At 35.2% G+C, this 20,260-nt stretch overlaps 1 protein-coding gene across 11 annotated transcripts in view; it reads right to left on the reverse strand.

The window, feature by feature from the left end:
* Nucleotides 1–20,260, reverse strand: part of ASCC3 (activating signal cointegrator 1 complex subunit 3) — a 285,630-nt gene that overhangs the window by 191,617 nt on the left and 73,753 nt on the right. For all 11 annotated transcript variants that reach the window (XM_075145562.1, XM_075145559.1, XM_075145561.1 and 8 more), the window contains exons 9-10: nt 16,801–17,001; nt 16,201–16,341 (exon numbers count right to left, since the gene is read on the reverse strand). In XM_075145562.1, coding sequence (XP_075001663.1) covers nt 16,201–16,341; nt 16,801–17,001 — 342 coding nt within the window. The remainder of the gene's footprint in view (nt 1–16,200; nt 16,342–16,800; nt 17,002–20,260) is intronic.

Below are 20,260 nucleotides of genomic sequence, written 5' to 3' on the forward strand. Positions count from 1 at the left end.
TAAGGTGAAGACTCCACAATTTCTCTAGACAAACTTCCAGTGTCTGACCACTCTCACATAAAAAAAAAAAAAAATCTTATGTTTACAGAGAATTTCCTGTATTGCATTTTGTGCCCATTGCCTCTTGTCCTCTCACTGGACACTGCTGAGGTCTGGCTCAGTCTTCTTTACACATGAATACACAATGTACTCATACACATTGATCACATCTGTCTGAGCCTTCTCATACCTGGGCTGAATGATCCCAGCTTGTTTTGCCTCTCCTCATGCGTCAGATGTTCCTATCCCTTAATCACCTTCACGGGTCTTTGCCAGCCTTGCTCTAGTATGTCCCTGTTCCTCTCATAATGGGGAGCCCAGAACTGGACCCAGCACTCCAGATGTGAGTGGGCTGAGCAGAGGGGAAGGATCACCTCCTTCGAGCTGCTGGCAACACTCTTCTGAATGCAGCCCACACTGAAAGGGACATTGCTGGGTCATGTTCAATTTGTTGTCCACCAGAACATCTGTATCTTTTCTGGGAAGCTGCTCTCCAGCTGATTAGCCCCCAGCTTGGACTGGTGCATAAGAGTATTCCCCCACTCCTGTACAGGACACGGCATTTGACTCTGGAACTTCATGAGATCTCTGTTGGCCCGTTTCTCCAGCCTGTCAAGGTCCCTCTGAATGACTGTACAACCATCTGATCTGTCAACCACTCCTCCCAGTTTTGTACCATCTGCAGACTTGCTGAGGGTGCACTCTGTCCCATGACAGAGGATCACCATGACCTTTCAAAGGTAATTGAGAACAACCTCACGATGACTTTGAACAGCTCCCTCAGGACTTGTGGGTTAATCTTAACAGATTGCATTGACTTGTATTATGCTCAGTTTGTTTGCATGTTCCCTAACCCGACTTTCTTCTACCAAGTGTTAAATTTTCCTTCTCTAGACTTTCCCATTTGTCTCAGGGGCCTGGGATTGCTGAAAGCCAATCCTAACAATAAAGACTGAAGCAAAGAAGGCATTAAGTATCTCAGCCTTTTACATGTCCTTTGTCATCAGGTCCCCTGTCCCATTTGGCAGCGATTTCCCCCAGTCTTCCTTTTGCTATACATCCATAGAAGCCTTTCTTGTTACCCTTCACATATGCTCCTGGGCATTGGCTTATCTACCTTGTCCCTTCACACTCAAACAGCAACTACAATCCTTCCAGGTCACCTGTTCCTGCACCCACCTCTTGCATGCTTCCTTTTTCTGTTTGCTTTTTGTCCTGCATACCTCCTGCCACTCGTTTGACTTCCTGCTCATCAGGATGAACCACTCCTGAGCTTGGAGGCATCAACTAGGAATAACAAGTTCACAGGATCGCTAGAGACTCCTAAAGTCTGAAAGCCTTTGAGCGTCCCATCCAGATTAAAAAATACTGAAGTAGCTTATTGAACTTGTTAGTATCATATCCTCATTAAGTGATTTACAAAGGAGTATGGAAAATATTGCAGTAACATGCTATTTGATCAGTTTTCAACACCAGAACATTTTGTTTGATAATCCTACATATAATACCCTTACACACAATGCACTTTCTGAAGCACATTAAGTGAAGACTCTAACTTCTGCATAAAAGATTAAAACTCAAGAATCATACCACATGACATAAACATATTAAGCTAACTGAACTTATTACAGCTATAATACTGGATCTACAATATTTGCATATCAGCACACAACTGAATTAAAAGTCTTTGAAACTTTCTACTACATTAGGAACTCTCCTCTCTCCTCCCTGCCCCAATACCAAGGTTACCAAATCAATGTAACATTTATCTGTTTTGAGAGACACAGCAGTGAATACAACTTGGCAAGTATACAACTAAATAAGATGGACTGTCTGAAACACAGTAAGGCAAGATCAAGAAGGAGCAGTGAACAAATATTGTGCTTAGCACTATGCCTTTGACATGAGGAAGTAACATTTGGTTTTTGATGTCACTGTCTAAAGTGTTTTCTTAAATGGCAAAAACACTCTAAAAACAGCACAAACCCAAACTGGTGTCTATGAAGACCCAAGAAATATGTTTAATCTATTACTGAATCTTATGTAAGGCAACCACTTACCACTGAGGTCTCTAAATACTAATAGCTGACTAGCCAACACATGATAGTCTACACAAAGTTATTCAAATCTTTCTATGCTCAGAATCCACAAGAGTGAGAGAGATATATCTCCCACCTGAGTGACATAAAAGGAATGGAAAGCTCAAAGGCAGCTTCCCCATAGGAGCTTCAGCACTCTATTGCATAAGTGGGAGAGCAACTTAGCAGCTCCAACTGGGCTTCCTTCTTCCCACAATCACGCATCTGTACTACACAGAAGCCTCTCTGACAATGTCAGTAGTATTCACAATGTAGCTTAAAACATTACAAGTACTTTGCAACTCACATGTAATTCAGTAGCCACTGGATAATGACACCATTGTAATAATACAACTAAAAATCCTTCATGTAAAGGTCAAGACAGAATTTGATTCAGCGGGTCCCAGTCATGCAAAAGTGACAAAAATGTGTTGCTTTTTTTTTTTTTTTACATTAATTACAAACCTGGCAACAGAGAAAGAAAGATGCTGAAGCCTCAAAAATGACTGAAGAACAGTAGTCCTCTCTCTTAATATAAATTAAATTTGTATGTTGTTTTGCTATCAGAAAAACTTTGGCATTGTTAATATCTGTTGCATTGAAGTAAGAGATGCAATAATCTAAGAGCAATCTTTTACATATACAAACTTAAAAAATGTTTATTAATTTGATTTTTTAAACCAAAATGCAATACTTTTGACATTTTACTTCATATTCACTTCTGCAATATTCTACCACAATGAATTGAGATGAATCATCAATAGACAATGAATTTTCACCTCTATAAAAACATACACAGTAAACAAATTTTAATGTCATAAATCACACACATTCCCAGTGTAATTTGATTTTAAATAGTAAATGGGCAGAATATACTCAGTAAACATCTTTTATACACATTAAAGCATGATTTCAAAATTTTTTTAGCAAGCCCTTCTTAAAAAATATTTTGAATGACATATTTGCAGTTAATTTCATAACAATAATAAGCAGCAAAATTGATTTAAGATATTAATTGGAAAGTTATTAAACCAGATCTTCCCATTTTCAGTAAGTAACTTATCTTGTGTGTTTGAAATTTCCACTTGAAAAATTAAGAAATCTACTTGATTCACCTGCAGGTGACACTGTTGATCTTAGCCATACAGCCAAAGAGCAACAGCATTCCTCTCAATATATTCAGTTGCAGTCTGGATCAACAGTGTATCCAAAACACAATTATTTTTCTTATATTTGTACACTAGTACTTTTAAAGTTCCACTGTAATATCAAACCTCTGCAGAGTCAGTAATTAATGCAAGTGCTTCAAGTAGAGATATATTAAAACTGAATTTCTTCTGACAAAGCTTAAAGTAAATGAAAAAATGTGTGCACTGAAGGGAAAAAAAAAAAAGAGTATATACTTATAGCAAGGGCTCTTCATCCAAATTGAATATTTGTATATTTTCATATAAGTGCTGAAATACAATACCAAAGAGTTATAGAAGTTCATTAAAAAAAAAGAAAGGAAAAAAAACCCTAAACCACTCAAAGCTTTTGTTTCAAAACAGTTTAGAAAAACTTGTAGGAAATGGAGCTAAGTCAGGCATGAACATAATTACTTCCAATAAAAGGGAACACACAACCAAGAATGCAATTACAAAATAACCCCTATATCCTTTAACTAAAGAACATATAGCAAAAATTTTTTCTGTTGTTCAAAATTACTGTAATTTTATCTGGCATCGTTTCAACTAGATTTTACTGCTAAAACAAAAATTAACTCCCACCTTCCAACCCAATCTAAATGGAGACTTTAGCCAAGTGAGTCATACCAAAGAATGCCAGTCAATTACACATTTTATCAGAGTATGTGGCATTTGATTATTAAACACAAAGTAGGTAACTCAAAGGCTGTACTAAAATTCTACAGATTATGCAATAACAGCAAGCAAGTAGGCAAGTAGTACAATAAACCGCTATATGTCTATTTGAAAAATAAATTATTTAAAATAAAATGTAAATGAATATCTCAGAGTAGTGATTCTAATTTCTGAAGCATGGAAGCCTGATTTCAGTAAAATCAAGATGGATTCTGTCATAAATCTAGAAATTAATTTAGGCCACCTAGGCAGCACCTCCAGTTCCTTATAAAGGACTACTATTTTTTATTCAAACTGCTACTGTTTGATGATGTATAAGTACTTTTTCTGCCCTGGCAAAATCTTAGCTATCATAGTCACATATATTAATGGGAGAGCAGTAAATCAGAAGGGCTTCCAACAACCCCACTAGGGTATTGGAAGACTGATGCCAAAAAGAAGAAAGTACAATGCTGAAGGCACAGATTGGTAACATCAGCCTGAGAAAGCATTGTAGTTGTCCCAGCAACAAAAAAAACAGAAAGAATGCAGTCAACAATTCAACTAAGCAACAAGCTTATTAACTGAACCCACTGAAAAGTTATCCAGAAATCTCTTATACAAGCAAAACTTAATTTGTTTCTTAATCATTTTCATCATCAGAGACAACCAGGAGTCCTACATGTGAAGTCACAGAGTTTATTGCCTTTTTTCTGAGGGTTAAAGAATTCAGTCAAAGAATTAACATTACAGGCCCCAAATTGCCTCTCTGCTGTTTAGCATCAATTTTTTTCACTTGCTTTATTATTTCCCCAAGTTGGTGTAAGGAAGGAAGAAAACTGTGGGAAAACCATATAATTCATAAAAATGGTACCCATGGAAAAACTCCTTCCTTGTCTTTCAAGGGTCAAGAAATAGCACTACAATGCTAACAAACTGGAAACTTGTTTCTGAGGTGAGCTGGATGGGCATAGTGACATTACGGAAGTGCGCCCAACCTGGAAGGGCGAGGGCTCCAAGAATTTTCTCCAGTTTCAGATTCTAGCCAATGTAGGTTCACCTAATCCAGATTATGTCTTCATTTACCTTTTGTTATTCCCTATTTTGGATCTCTGAAGAGGATACTCTTAGAAAAAATGACTAGCTTTTTTTCCTTCTGCTCATCCATCAAAACCCTTTTGGGATTCCATTTTCTCCCTCCAAAAGCCGAGGAGAATGAATTCAGCCCAGCTGAGGACCTGGGCGTTACTGGTCACCAGACTGCTATCAATTGGGAGTGTACATTGCTTACCGGTGAAGAGATTGACAAGATCAGAACCTTAAAAAGCAGTATTTCAAATCTTTAAAGACAATACAGTAGGTATTTGCATGTATACAAAGACACATCCCTTCTGATTTTATTTTAATAGTCTTGCTTTCAGAACTAAAGACTAACTGAGAAATGCACTTAACATTTACAGAAAAAAAGTTTAGAAAGTAAGACAGAAAAAGGTATGTAACAGTTTGTGGAGTCCTATCAAAGAAGTGTGAAGTCTTCTGAAATGATGGAAATCCATATGGAAATGACAGTGTGAAATGGAGATGACTGTATAAAAAGATTTTGATCTTTCTTGACTCAGCCATACACTTTAGCAAGCATTTCTGTTCTAAACATTTTGGTATATTTCTCTCATTTGAAAGGTAAGGTTTTTACCTCATTTAAAGGAAGAAAAACTCTCATTTTAAATAGTGCATAACTTTGAGAATTCAGAAGAACGGAAATTTTCTTTCAGCAAGGTTATACTACCTAAGAAATATTCTGGAAATTTTCTCAGAAGGAGAGGCACATCCTTTCCTCTTTCTTTTTTGTATTAGATTTTGATGCCCTCTTGATAAATTTTATCTCCCAGTCCAAATGCTGATCAAAAGAGGATATTCTGCTCCTGAAGCCATGGATAGGCATAGAATTCAGCACTACTTTTCATTTTAGGCATATCAGAAGAGGGAATATTAACCAGGCTCAATTCTTCTTTTGAAATGAACAACTTGAGAAGACAAGGGCTCTTCTGTAACTGTGAGCTTTATAATCTCTGTATCACTCAGATGGCCACTTCATGACAGTTTATCCTCTGCCATACCAAAAAAGATTCGTAGATTTTATTGCACCTAAAGCATCCAAAGTTTCTAGAGCAAAGAACCATTCTGTTTCTGGAAGGAATCAGACTGGCATCTAAAGTCAGCAGTAATACAGGTGTTTTCAACAACTGCAAGTAAAAAACCAATGGCATTTAATTGGAGATGAAGTCCACTTACAGAAGACATCACATCAACATCAGAGTAAGCACCTATAGGGACGGACAAAATATACTGCAGGAGAAAGAGATTAGACAGTGACGAAGCACCAAGAGATGGGCAAATAAAATAGTATTCTCTTGCTTTGAAAGCACTTACATTATATAGCCTATGTAATTTTTCAGCGTAGGCACTTCATATAGTTTTCACAAAATGCTACGGTAATATGAATGGGATAACAATTGACAATGTCAAACAAAAAAAAAAAAGAAAAAAAAAGAAAAAAAATGTTCTCCTGTATTTGATTTTTGTTAAAATGCAGTACAATATGATAGCCTGACAATTGTTATTAAGGGAGAAGAGCTGTTAATATTCTGAATTTAAAAAAATCATAATTCTTGGTCACCATATTGAAACATTTTTGTATGAGTATGGTGATGTGCACTGTAAGATGACATCCCTGCATTCAGGGAGGAATAAGAAATGCAATACTTTTCCATGTTTTAATTTCACAATGTAATGTAATTTCATACATTTTAGCACTACATATGTAACCAAAAGGCCAACCTACTTGCAAATTAAGGGCATGCCGCAAAGCCCACAAAATCAGGGAATCATTTCAATTCTTCTCGGGTTTGGGCATAACTGAAACATGAACTAGTAAATTATTTTTGCCTCTGCTGATGATGTACATCTGTCAAATTCCATATATTTGTTTTACTACATTTTTGCATATATAGATTCAATAGTCAGTTTCCAGTACTTCATGTGTATCAAGCCAGGCTAGGAGGTCTTTTTAGCACACTATTTAATAAAATTTCCCAGTAGTAATGCTTAAGAGTGTTTCTTTATAACTGGTCCCTGAAAGACCTCCTCCACAGAACTCATTAATTCCTACCAAAACCTATGAAATGACAGAGAGAATGTCAAGAAAAATAGTGTTAAAAAAGTAAACCCACACCACCAAATCCTGTTTTTCAAGATTTTTCTTTCATACAAAAATCCTTTTTATTGGAAGAACTGGACATTGAAAGTGCTGCTTACGTGGATTTATGACATTTATCACAATTCAATTTACTTATATGGCTTCAGAGTTAAATAGGTCTAGCGGTCAAAAAGAAACCCTTAATGTCTAACATGATTTACTGATAATTCTGTCATCACTAAATTTTGGCCAATTCCTGAGTGCAAGAAAAACCCTTTTGATTTCAAATACTCTCTCATCCTTTATCTCCTTTTCCTAATGTAAAGATGTCCTAAATTCTGGTTACACATAAACATAAAAGTGCATGCAATGGGTGGGTAATGTTTATTTAAAAGAATTATGTAAATGACTAACTACTGTAGAGAATCACTATCTCATGTACTTACTATATGCATAAGGTAAATTACTATATATGCATACTCAGCTTCTAACAGTGGGCTTTGTATATGCATGAAATGGGAAGCACATATGTAACAGGATATCATAGAATATAATGCACTAAAATTAACAAAATTTATGTATTTCCATTTCCATAGGAAAAGAAAAGCAGCAGAAATCAAGTTCACTATTTGCTTTTACCTAGAAGCATCTCTATACCTTATTAAAGTGCAGGAAATGAGAAAGAGTGTATCAGAAAAAGAAAGCTGTAGATGAAACAGAAGGCACCTCAAGTTTATAGCCCTCTTTTGCTTCAAATAGTTTCAGACTTGATTAGTTTTATATTGCAGATAAGAACTTAAGAAAAAAGCATTATTCCATTTTATTAGTATCAGATTCCAGTAGGGAATAAAGCCTTCATGACTTAATATCAGAGTCTATCAGCTGACAGAATCTATCACAGTGATCATCCATATTACTCAAAGGTCCTGATGCCATTTGCCATTCTCAGAACTACTTGCCCTATTCAGCACTGATGCTTTTGTGGTCTCTACTTCACTTCTCACTTCTGCCTTGCCATCACAAGTACAATTAATCAGCTAATCTTTGAGATGTCAAAATACATTCAGTCCTTCAGGCTATTTCCTCTGCTCAAGAAAAGCATTCTGTTCAGTAATCAGACAAATGTATTTGCCAATGCAAATACAGCTTACACAAATTCTCTTTTCATTTGCAACACTGATGTTTTCAAAAACGCTATCAGTACTGTTGTATTACTCATACTCTTCAATAAGAATTGCCCTTTTGTTCTAAACTACTCTTATTTCCAGTATAAATAGCTAGCTAAAGTTAAAAAGAAGAATAACCAGCTAATAATATTTGCAATCAGCTAACAAAACATTTATCTTGGATTTAAAATACCAAAAGTAAAATTTCAATGAAAGCAGTAACTTTATTTAAAAAAAATTCAAAACTAAAGCTAGCTGTGGTGGGTTGACATTGGTGGCTGCCAGATGCCCACCCAGCCTCAACTGTCTTCCTCAACTAGACAGCAGAGGAGAATAAGATGAAAAAGCTCAGGAGTCGGGATAAAGACTGGCAGGTCATTTACCAATTACTGTTACAGGCAAAACACACTTGTGTTGGGGAAAATTAATGTGATTTATTGCAAATTAAAAATAGAGTACAATAGTGAGGAAACAAAGACAAAACCTAAAACACCCTTCCTCCTAGTCCCCCTTCTTCCCAAGCGCAACTTCACTGCTTTGTTTCCAACTCCTCTGCCTCCCGGGGGATGGGGAATGGGGGTTGCACTCAGTCCATAACCCTTCGTCTCTTCCATTACCCTTCGTCTCTGCTATTACTTCCTCACACTTTTCCCCTGATCCAATGTAGGGTCCCTCCCACAGGATACAGTCCTTCATAAACTGCTCCAACATGGGTCCTTTCCATGGGCCGCAGTTCCTGCCAGGATAAACCTGATCCCGCATGGGCTCTCCATGGGCCACGGTTTCCTTTAGGGCACCATCCACCTGCCATGGTGTGGGGTCCTCCCAGGGCTGCAGTGTTGATATCGGCTCCACCATGGTCTCTTCCATGGGCTGCAAGGGAATCTCTGCTCCATCCCCTGGAGCACCTCCTCCTGCTCCTTCTGCTCTGACCTTGGTGTTTGCAGGGCTGTTTCTCACACTTCTTTCCTCACTCCTATCTCTCCCTCAACTGCTACACAGTGTTCTTGCCCTTTCTTAAATATGTTTTCCCAGAGGCACCACCATCTTGGCTGCTGGGCTCAGCTACGCCCTGCAGTGGGTCTGTTGGAGCCGGCTGGCACCAGCTGTGTACGGCACCCGCAGCCCCCCGCTGCCAGCGCCTGGGCACAGACACCCCAAAACCGAGCACAATGTGCTTATAAGGTGATGAAAAGAAACTCTGCTTAGTAAGTGGTGTTTTTTTTTTCCTTAATTGAGATCTTGGAAATCATGCACATTTTTAAGCTGCCCAACATGTTCGGCACTTGGCAAATGGAAGTGATATTACTTCTCAAATCTAAAGCTTTGAAGGATAGTTTCTTAGCAAAACGTTAAGATAGTTTTTACATAAACTGTGAGCAACGTTAAGAATCAACCCTGAAAGCAACGTGATTTTAGCTTACACGGGCTAATAAGCAGAGAACAAACATGACAGCTACCTGCCTGTTTTCTAACTGACAATGCAAGTCAGGTTTAGCAGGAATTTCTTCACCACCATCACACTCTTTTTTTTTTTTTTAAACTGAGCTGCATGGATAAAGCCTAATCTTCCACTTCGAGCCTCTGTGTATTTCATTGATGCAGGACACTACAGCAAACAAATTTAAGCTTTGAATTTGATTTATTTGAACATCTTGGAATTTTTCAGAGTTCTGAAATTACAAAAGTTTATGAAGAAGGCAGTTTTTTTTAAAAAAAAAAAAGGGTGAATGCTACTCTAGATTTCCCACTTCCTATCTGCATTAAGGTGAAACGTTTAGAAGCACTGTAGGTTGAAAGCAGACTAAGGTGGTCAGATACACCGTTTGCTTCCAATACCCCCTTCTTTAATCGGACATGCAATTAATTTTTATCAAATCCATGACAGAAAAAAGACAGATATATTTGGAGGCCTGCAGAAATGGAAAGGTTTTAAGAAATGCCTGTTTCTGTGAAGGTTGGCAGGCCCACGTTGACAGGCACAGCCTTGCAGTTCAGTAAATGTATAAATCTCTTTTTGTGGGACTTGAAGTACTTTAGTACTACGTAAACACTACAGAAAATTCAATATTATGTTTTAAATGAATAATCTTGCTTTCTGTATAATCAGTTTCTTGATCAACAAGAACAACAATAAAAATGGAAATAGTTTCCTCTATTTAAAAAAAAAATCTATATTCCAAGAAAGTTACAAAAAAAAGTATTCAATAGTTCAAAAGTGGCAGAATTAGGACTATTTACATAATAACAGTTTGATTCATTTTCCCATAATATTTATTTAAAAGACAATAAATTTCCTTCTCTTGCTCTCTGAATCCCTTTAACTCCAAGAATATGAGAAGGAAGGAACAGAGATATATAGAGGTTTAGAGGTTGGGGAAATTAGCCTGCTTTCAAAATTTGACCAGATTTGTTTTCAACTACTACATAATTTTAGCAACACAGAAAGCACTGCTAATCTAGCCTTAACACCAAGACATATCTGTAGCGAGCAAGGCTTGTGACAGTCTAGCAATCTTCAAGGCAAAGCAAGAGACATAGAACCAATAAAAGAAGTTTGGCTTATATCTGCAGGTTTGAAGCACAAAATAAAGCAAAAACATGATAGCAAATTTATTTCAACTTTAAAATGCCAGTCTCATTTATATGTACTTATTTGAATTAGGACGCTAGCTGTTGACAGGGATTGTAGTGTAACACATCTCATACAAAACTTTTGAGGTAGTAGTTTAAGGGTGAGGAATATTCACAGTAACTGAAGATGCAATAGAACAGTAAAATAACTTTCCTTAAAAAGAAAATAAAATATCTTAAACAGGATGATTTTTTAAAATTATTTTTAAAGTTTATACAGGTGGAAGGAATTTCGATAAATTTTCACTGTGCTATGCAAGAATCTTAATTTTGTTTCATGTTAGGTATGCATAAAACATTAAAGAGAAATTATCTCCTACACGTTTTTTGATGCCCACTACCTTTAAAAGTTACTAATTGTTAAGGCCAGAAGGCATTTCTGCAACTCCTAGAGGCTACCACTGTTTTGTACAAGTTAAAGCATCAGCTTACAATACACTGTGCTCAGTGCAGGGCAGTGCCTATAACTTGGTGATTACATTATAAATCTATACTGCTCCAATCCCAGTTGTATTCTCCAAATTTTCAAAAGATAACTATTACTACTGTATTTGTTGCAAACACAAGGTCAAAGATAACTGATCTGAAAGCCCACAAGTTGATTTTGAGGTTCTGTTATATCATTTTCTGGACTATATAAAGCAAAGACTGAGTAGCTATATATATGCACACTCAAAAAAGTCCATAAGGACAATCACCTGAATAATCCATTGCCTTCTAACAAAACACTTCATGTTATCTTGAATGCTACCCAGCAAAATACACAATTTATTACTTATGAATATTTTCCATTTAAACATTAAGATTAACATACCAAAACCAACTTACCAAACAATAGATTATGGATAAAGTATGCTTAATATCATTATGGTTTAAGTGATGTCTGAGAGTTTCCTAGATAATAGTATGTCAGTATACGAACATGCTTCGATAATAGGAGGTCAGTACACAAACATGCTTAGAATAGAGCTGATAGGAAAAATATCAACTGTAGGGAAATAAACTTCCTTAGACTGTTTTTTAATAAGCAAAAGAAAGTGAAAAGTTAATGTATCTTTTTTTAGACTATGAAAAAACTTTAATAATGTAAAATAAACTCTCTACAAGAACCAGTACAGTGGCTATGGTTATTTATTTTTGTAACAAGTTTATTTTCTTTTGTTCCCAGGTTCAGTGAAGCACTTATTACATACAAATTATGTGGTAATGGACCCTGGATCTATTCTGTCTAAAACATTAAAGTGACATGTTAAATATTTATACTTACTCCTTTTCACAAAAACACGAAGGGAAATTGCGTCTTACAGTTTTAACACGCATCCCACATCTTACGCTTAGATAAGTAGTAGCTTGTGGCTTTCACTGCATAAGATGTGGGGAGCAGGTTAGAAGACTGACTGAAGAGTCAATAAAACAATTATTTTGATTTTTCTTTTTAAGGCAATTTCATTATTGGTAAAATTAGAAATAACTTTTCAAAAAGCTTGGCTTTTGAAGTACATGTTGGAACCATAGTACTGTTAATGAATATTCAAGGCATAGTATGGAATAACATGGAAGTAAAATCATCTCATGTATAATACCATAAAAGTATGGAGCAGCAAGAGACACGGATGCCTTCTGGCTGAATATAAATGACAGCATGGGAAGCACCGAGAAAGTTATTGCTGAAAAATTGTGCTACAGACCTTTTAAATGGGCATATCTTTCAAAAACATTTAAAAGATTTTATTCCATCATAAAAGGAATTAAAATGTAAATTACTCATTACTTTTTTTTGGCTAGCATTTTCATCTTTTAAAAATATTTGTAGAAAAAGTAATAAAGGCAGACCTCACTGTACATTAAGGGTGGATTCCTGAGAAGTGAGACAGTTAGCAATTTGTCAGATAAAGCAATTTTTCCTCATCAGAATAAGCATAACAGAGGCATGTAATGACTTACAAAATACACATATTTAAATACACACAGGCAAAGTATGAAGGATGAAGCATGCAGGATGAAAAGGAAGGAGAAAATTATCAGGATTGTCACTGAAGTGCTACTTCTAACTAATACCTGACAATCACCTCATTTTTACATCTTGCATTGTGACTGGCTTGATTCACCTGAGGATGAAAATGAATGATGGTGAAAATGTAACTGCTCAGAAAAGAAGCCAGAAGACAGCTGTTACGGAAGATTTATATCAGGCCTTCAGTTTCCTAGAAGAATCAGCTGAGATCTTTTGAAACAGTGATCCAACCTGAAATGCCTGCATCTACTTCAGTTGATGATTCTACTCCTGCCTTTTATCCCTCATACTATATATACTATCCCTGCGTATTTAAATTGTGTGCATGCATCCACCTGCTATAGCGTTACTTCTTACAGGAAAAACTGCTTTACTGTTAAACACGGGCACTTCATCTATTACACTAGTAAAGGCTAGAAAGCAGGGTAATGATTGGTAAAGCAACTCTGAAACTATAAATAAAGCAGCAACACATATCAGAGCATTCCTGTCTGAGAAATGTATACATTAGAGGCTGACAAGTAAAATAAAGTTTTGAAGCAAGAATCAATTTAATATAGGTAAAAAGCAATTAAAGAAACCTGCTTGGATGAAGTAGTTTAAGTGCATAGTTGATGAAAGCAAGCTCAGTAGTTTTCATAGGAAACAATATATGCAAAGAGCAATAAGCAAGATCCAGCACAAGCGTGTGCCCTTTTCTCAGTTTATAATAAGGCTACATATTTTCTGTGCACTTTGATAAGCAGGGTTAAAACAAAGCCCACTGCTGGGCTCCAGAGTCTGCAAGAACAGCAGCAGCAATTACATTGGTAACTCTTGGAATGGTGTTATGTCTCCTCTGCACCTCCTACAATTCTGATTCATCATAAGGAAAGACTTGACTAGCTACAACAAACAAAAGAAAACAAAAAAATGAATATTTCACAGTCCCAGAATTTTTGGATTTTATATATTTGTCTTTTTAACCTTTCCAATCTTTTGAAAAGCAAAGAAGCAAAACTATTACTGATGCAAAAGCAAAACTGAAATTAATCAATGCTTTAATTATAGTTCCTTTGAAAATCTAGGAACTAAATTTTGGGTTGCAAATAACATAATGGTTTCTAAATTTTTCCTCTTCTGGAGACCATTTTTATTCCACCTCCATTCCCCCCAAAAGTTTAGGAACTTCAAATACACTACACTTCAGATTAGTGTTTCTATCCTATGAAGTACATATGAAACTGTAGAAATCCTCTGAAGATGAGTTTCAGATAAAAAAAAAATAATTTTAAAGCAATGAGATGAGTCCATGGCAGGAAAAAAATTGATTTTTACCTAGGTCCTCCCCTTGCCATTTCTTTTTGGTTTTTATACATAAATCTACTTTAGCCTCTTCCCCAAAAGAAAGTGAAGAATTATGCTACTAGCTGTATTTTGGACTGAAGCAGGAGAGCATGATGAAGCAGACAGTCTTTCTACACTTAAGTTACTATGTTGCTCTACATTAATACTTTGTATATATTAATAATTTCCCATTACTAGAGTAATAAAATTTCAACTTTGTAAACTATTTTCCATACACATTTCTTAATAACGCCTGAAATGTTGGGGTTTTTTTTGTTTGGGTTTTTTGTTTGATTGATTTTTTTTTTCTTTCCTTACTTCTTTACTGGATGTAAGTAGAGTTTTAGTAATGAGGTGAGATTTTATGAATTACGTTGCAAACTAGGAGAGCAAGAGAAAATAGCACTTTTCCATTCTACATTCATTCTGCTCATTGAACTTTGTAGTTACATTCAGAGCAGGCTTTTCCACTGTCACTTCAGTTTCAGCAGTGATTACACATGCTCTCTCACTATTAAAACTCTGACCTACTTGATTATGTGCCCTAGCTGTGTACTGTGAAAACAGGAAGTAATTTAAAATGATAATTTGGTGTATGTAAATAATTTCAATTATTAAAAGTCCCTATTGAAAAGTTTTTTATTTTGTAAACTCAAATTTTAGGCAGATGGTATCGCAAAATAATTCTGATAAAGTACCAGTGATATTGCTGTTACTCGTTGATATTCGTTTGTTATTTATTGGTTACCACAGCATTGTGACCGTATGCATCAATATGTATGCATATACGTCTTCTGATAAAGTAGATTGCTACCCAGGACTTCATACTAGATTACTGCAGTGGTCCTCTTTATTATTAATTACATATAGACATCTCTTCTTGTCACATGAAGAGTTTTCTCTAGTCTTATCCTGAAAATGTAAAATACATCAAAGCTAAGACTGGCAAAATATAACTCATCTGAATCAATAATTACTACAAGTTACATTTATAAATGTTCATACTGATAATACAAACAAATCTTATTCTGCCTCTTGGACCAGGCAGGAGGCAGAAGGGTAATTACAAGGAACTTTATGTAAGATCAGATGTAAAAGTATCTCAATATTTTGGAAAAATGGTATTGCACTAACACAAACAACATTTGCCTGAAATAAATGTGACAAGAAGTATCTGCTAAAACAGAAAAAATCTCCATCTACGCTATACTATTTATGAGGCTAAAAAAGCAAATTTTATTCATTTCTATGAATGTTCAAATGTTTAACCTGGTGATGTCTTGTACTTTTCCTCATTTGTCCTTAAAAAGGAAAAGTAAGATCAGCCATTAACAGGAACCTGCCACTTTATTAACTTTTTCTTTAATAGAAAAGAAGGTAAGTATTATTTTAACATATTTGCAACAATGTTGTTACAGCATTTCAAATTTATTTAGAATTTACCACTTGCAGACCAAACCTTCAACTTTTCAAAGATGGTTATTATCAAAGAATGCCAAATCTGAAATTATGAATGTTAGGTTCTTGCAAACACATACATACAACGCTTGGCTTATAATCCTGAAAGGGTAGGGGCACAACCCACTGAGATTCACAAGCTGAAAAGCAGGTAAGATTTTATACAAAGGTTGTACGGAAGTGGGGCACCGTAGTAGTAAGCCTAAATGGGAGAAACCAAAAAGTTTAATAAGCCCATTGCTTAAGATATTTCAGAATGTATTAGTGTTTTAATCACTTTGAATTGAAAATCACATTTTGGAACAAAACCAGTGTAATTACAGACTCAGCAATAACATTTCAGCTGCTTCACCAAATACTTTTACAAGGAGTTTGAAAAAAAGACCGGCGTACCTATGGAGAGGTATAAATACACACACAGAACAATATTTTAAAATATTAAGCATACCTGTGTTCGCAGAATTTCACCTTTTGACAGTTGCATATCACCAGTCAACTCTTTCACAGTAATGCCTAGTGGTTCCAGACGCTTGCTGAAGTAATTTGTCATTTCAGCTGCCAAAGCCTTCATAGGAGCAACATACACAATCTGCACCAAAAGGACACTTGCTTGATAAATGAGCAAACCCCACAATATCGTTTGTTCCATGGCAACCACTACAAATCACAATTTATTGTGAAATATGATGCCAGGCGCTTACAGTGAAAAATCTTAATAGTGATATATGAAAAGTAGTTATCTTTGTTGGATAAGTGTGCAGCTGTTTAAAGGACAATGGGTTTTGTTTATACAGCCTCATCACTTTGAAAATTGGTTCTGCATCAAAGCTAAATGCGTTTTCATAGCTTTTTACTTGCATAATAAGATTTTTAGAACACAAATAAGAATAACTTTAACAATACTGAAGCAAATCAAAACTAGTCTTAACTTTGACTTGGAAAAGTGTAATACCCTTGAAAACTTCCTGATTTCATATTCCATGTACAACATATAATGGGTTTTACCTTACAAGCTAAAAAGCTGTTACTTGGTTCATTAAACTCCTACCTTAAACTCATCCTTTTTGATAACACCATGCTGGACATGCTGGCGAATTTCATGAAGGACTGTCAGCATGGCAATGTTAGTCTTCCCAGCTCCAGTGGGGGCACAGATTAGCATGTTCTCATTTGTGTTGTAGGCAGTCTCGAAAACTATAGATTGGATTCGGTTTAGTCTTTTCATACCTTTAAAAGCAAGCTGTCCAATCTGTTAAAATAAACAACACACATATTTTGGATTTTTCATATATATTATACACGTGTGTGTGTGTGTATGTCTGTACATATTAATCATAAGAAAAAGAACACATGGTAACCTTAGGATACCTGTTGAAATCTATTTATTATTCCAAGGTTTTTATTCTGAGGCTACCGCTCCCACCCAACCCTCAAATATTGAATCCATAGGGAAACAAAATATAGCTGGATAACATCTGTTAAAATTAATCAAAATCTTTAGCCACATGCTATTTCAGCATTTAATTTGTTTTTAATCAAGACTGTGACCAAAACTAATATACAGTAAAATAATGACCTATTAATAATTAAACATGAGTAAAACAGCAATAGTCAGATTAGAAGAATATACATCTTTAAATCTAAGATGACAAACTATGACTACTCTAATGGAAGAAGAGGCAGAAATACACAGGAACCTGCTGAAGAAACAGAGGATTTAAAAAATTATTTATGATTAATTTTGAGCAATAAAGTTTAATTGTGCAAACACACACACAAATTCAGTAACAACCTTCTCTTTGCTTCTGAGGAAATCTCCATCTTGCAATTGTTAATGTTCAGACCTTTCTCCAACAATACTTCCAACAAACTACAGCCTCCATAAGGAACACAAAACTTGTATGTGTAGTCCCAAATAAACTTTGAGAATGTTTTCAAACATTAAATTATATAGTTAATACAGGCAACTATAGTTATTATAGTTTAATGCATATTTAAATCTTATAAAGTACAAATCATCAATTTTAAAAATACTTTGTTCCTCTTGGTCTCGCTGAAAAATGAGATTTTCACTAAGAAAGAACTGCTGTAGATAGTTACAATTTCTGCATTTGAAGATTCTAAAACTTTTGCAACTGAAGAACAGACCTTAAGATATAAAATTAATTTTCTAATAAACTTGTTTTTTCTTAGTTACTTTTCACAGACACTTAAAAGAGACTGCAGAACACAGAATTATTTCCTTTCTACAGATTTAATTACCTGCACTGCTTCTACTAATAATCATGAAAAGAATCTTACTGATATTTTTGACGATTATAATTTTTATATTAATTGTAGGAAACCACAAAAGTACAAATTCACTGTAAAGAACAGTCCTGAAAACACCTTCTGCAGAACTCCCTTTCCATTATTCTGGGCACTTGAGTTAATTTACAGTCATTTGCTATGGTAATAGCCTCTCCAATACTAATAATATTCTTTGCAGTTCTTTCTAATACTAAGCAAATTATTTGAGCAGGACCCAACTTATGACTACCTCAAGTACTGCAAGCTTAGGAATGAGGGCTTCACTGGCTATTGAAATCAACTATTTCATTTAACTTTGCGACAAACAGCACTAGGTCTATCATTTTGCTGCAGCTTCTTAGTAGTAGCCTCACGTGAGAGGCTGAGACGCAAATTACAAACTTGGGTTACACCATTTTCACAATACATGACAATGCTCTACTCTTAAAAGTAGAGGAATGACATACTTAATGACTGGCCAACTGTAGTTTTACTCTAGAGGACTTCAAGTATTAAAAAACAACATTCGTTGATATAAAAGTCAATGAAAATGCTATGCAATCAACACACTAATTCTTTTTGAAAAATGTGCTTTTCAGTTTAGCAGTACCTTTGTCTTAGAAAAGCTTTCAGGTTAAAAGCTTCTTGTGCAACACTGACAAAACAAGTTCCATTCAAATCATGAATCACGTTTGTATTTATAGGATTGACACATCTCAAATATATTCAAGTATCTATTCTAAACTGTTAAGTGTCTTTGGTGAAGGAAAAAAAAATGTACATAATGCAAGTACTTCCAGTACTTTTCATCAGGTTTCTTCAATTTTTTCAGTGGCTGAATTTCAGGATTACAAGTTTTCACTATTAATGTTCTTTCACAGTTTATTCTGCTTGCAAGATTGCAGGGGGAAAGCTTATTTGTTTTGCACCAAGTTTTGTATACATAACGTTTACTTGGTGTATCGTCTTCAAAATTCATCTCATCTTCATGAATGAGACTATTATAAAGTGTTAATGGGTTTCCTGAAGACCTGCTGATTACATTAGTGCTATCAGGGTTCAATCAGCTATTTTTGTGTCCTCCTTAGTCATTTTAGGTTTCTAATTTGCCTGTTACTTCATTTTGAGATTTCCTGACAGATCTTTGAAAATGGTTATATTTTTCCTTTTCCCTTTTCCCTCCCATTCCATCTAATTGGTTTTAGAAGCTATTATAAAAACTGTAAAGTTCACAGTGATGAACACTATTTACAGTGTTTATAATAAAGGATCTATGAAGAGAAACTCACAGACACAACTTGTGATTATAGAATTGAACTAACAAACCACTACATTGCACAATATGTCTATTATTTAAAGAAGCAGTTTTTAAACAAAAGCAGAAACATAATTGTCTAAATGAAGTCCGGTGTAAGTATCTTCAGAAAAGAATGACAGGAATTTTTCACAGTCACATAGTTGAACACGCATGGCTTTACACATACAGGTCTCCTTACAACGGTGTGATTGTTAATACCCTTAAATAAAGTACGTCTTTAAGTACTTCTTAAACTACTGCCTGTAGGAGTATATTGTTCCAGCTTCTCTTAATCTTTAAGTGGGCAGTGTAAGACATCTTTTTCCTCTACATTTGGAAGAAGTTACATATACTATAGCCCTGGGACATGTAATTGTTAGCAAAAATAAATAAATATTTAGATAAATAAAAATAATTTCTTGTCTTTTTTCCTATTGGAAAGTAGTAACACCAGGGACTAAGACTGACTTGGTAAGCAGCAATAAATGAACAGATATTCCAAAAGCACCAGAGGAAGCTGTATGACAAGTTAGAAAAATGAACCTCAGCTTGTTTTCTGGAAAGATGCTAAGCCTACTGAAACAGGAACATTAAGAGGGGAATAAAGATTAATAAAAAATAAAACCCATAAAAGCCTGGTTAAGAACTAGAAGTACCTTTTAAAATGGTATCCTGACCAGAATCTAGACTTTTATTCAACACACTAATTAATTTTCAAGCAGCTCAAAAGAAAAATGCGGGCACAGACAAATCAATACACAACATTCACAATCACAATACACAGTCAATGCATAATATTCTTTGAAAGGTGACTCTGCAGGAACATATTAAGGATTAAAAAAGCTACAAGAGAAACGAATTCCAGAGAAAAACAGTATCTTAAGACCTCTTCAAACCAACTCCCCATTTGGTTGAAAGAAAA

Source organism: Calonectris borealis, chromosome 3 (assembly GCF_964195595.1).
Source record: "Calonectris borealis chromosome 3, bCalBor7.hap1.2, whole genome shotgun sequence".
Lineage (NCBI taxonomy): Eukaryota > Metazoa > Chordata > Aves > Procellariiformes > Procellariidae > Calonectris > Calonectris borealis.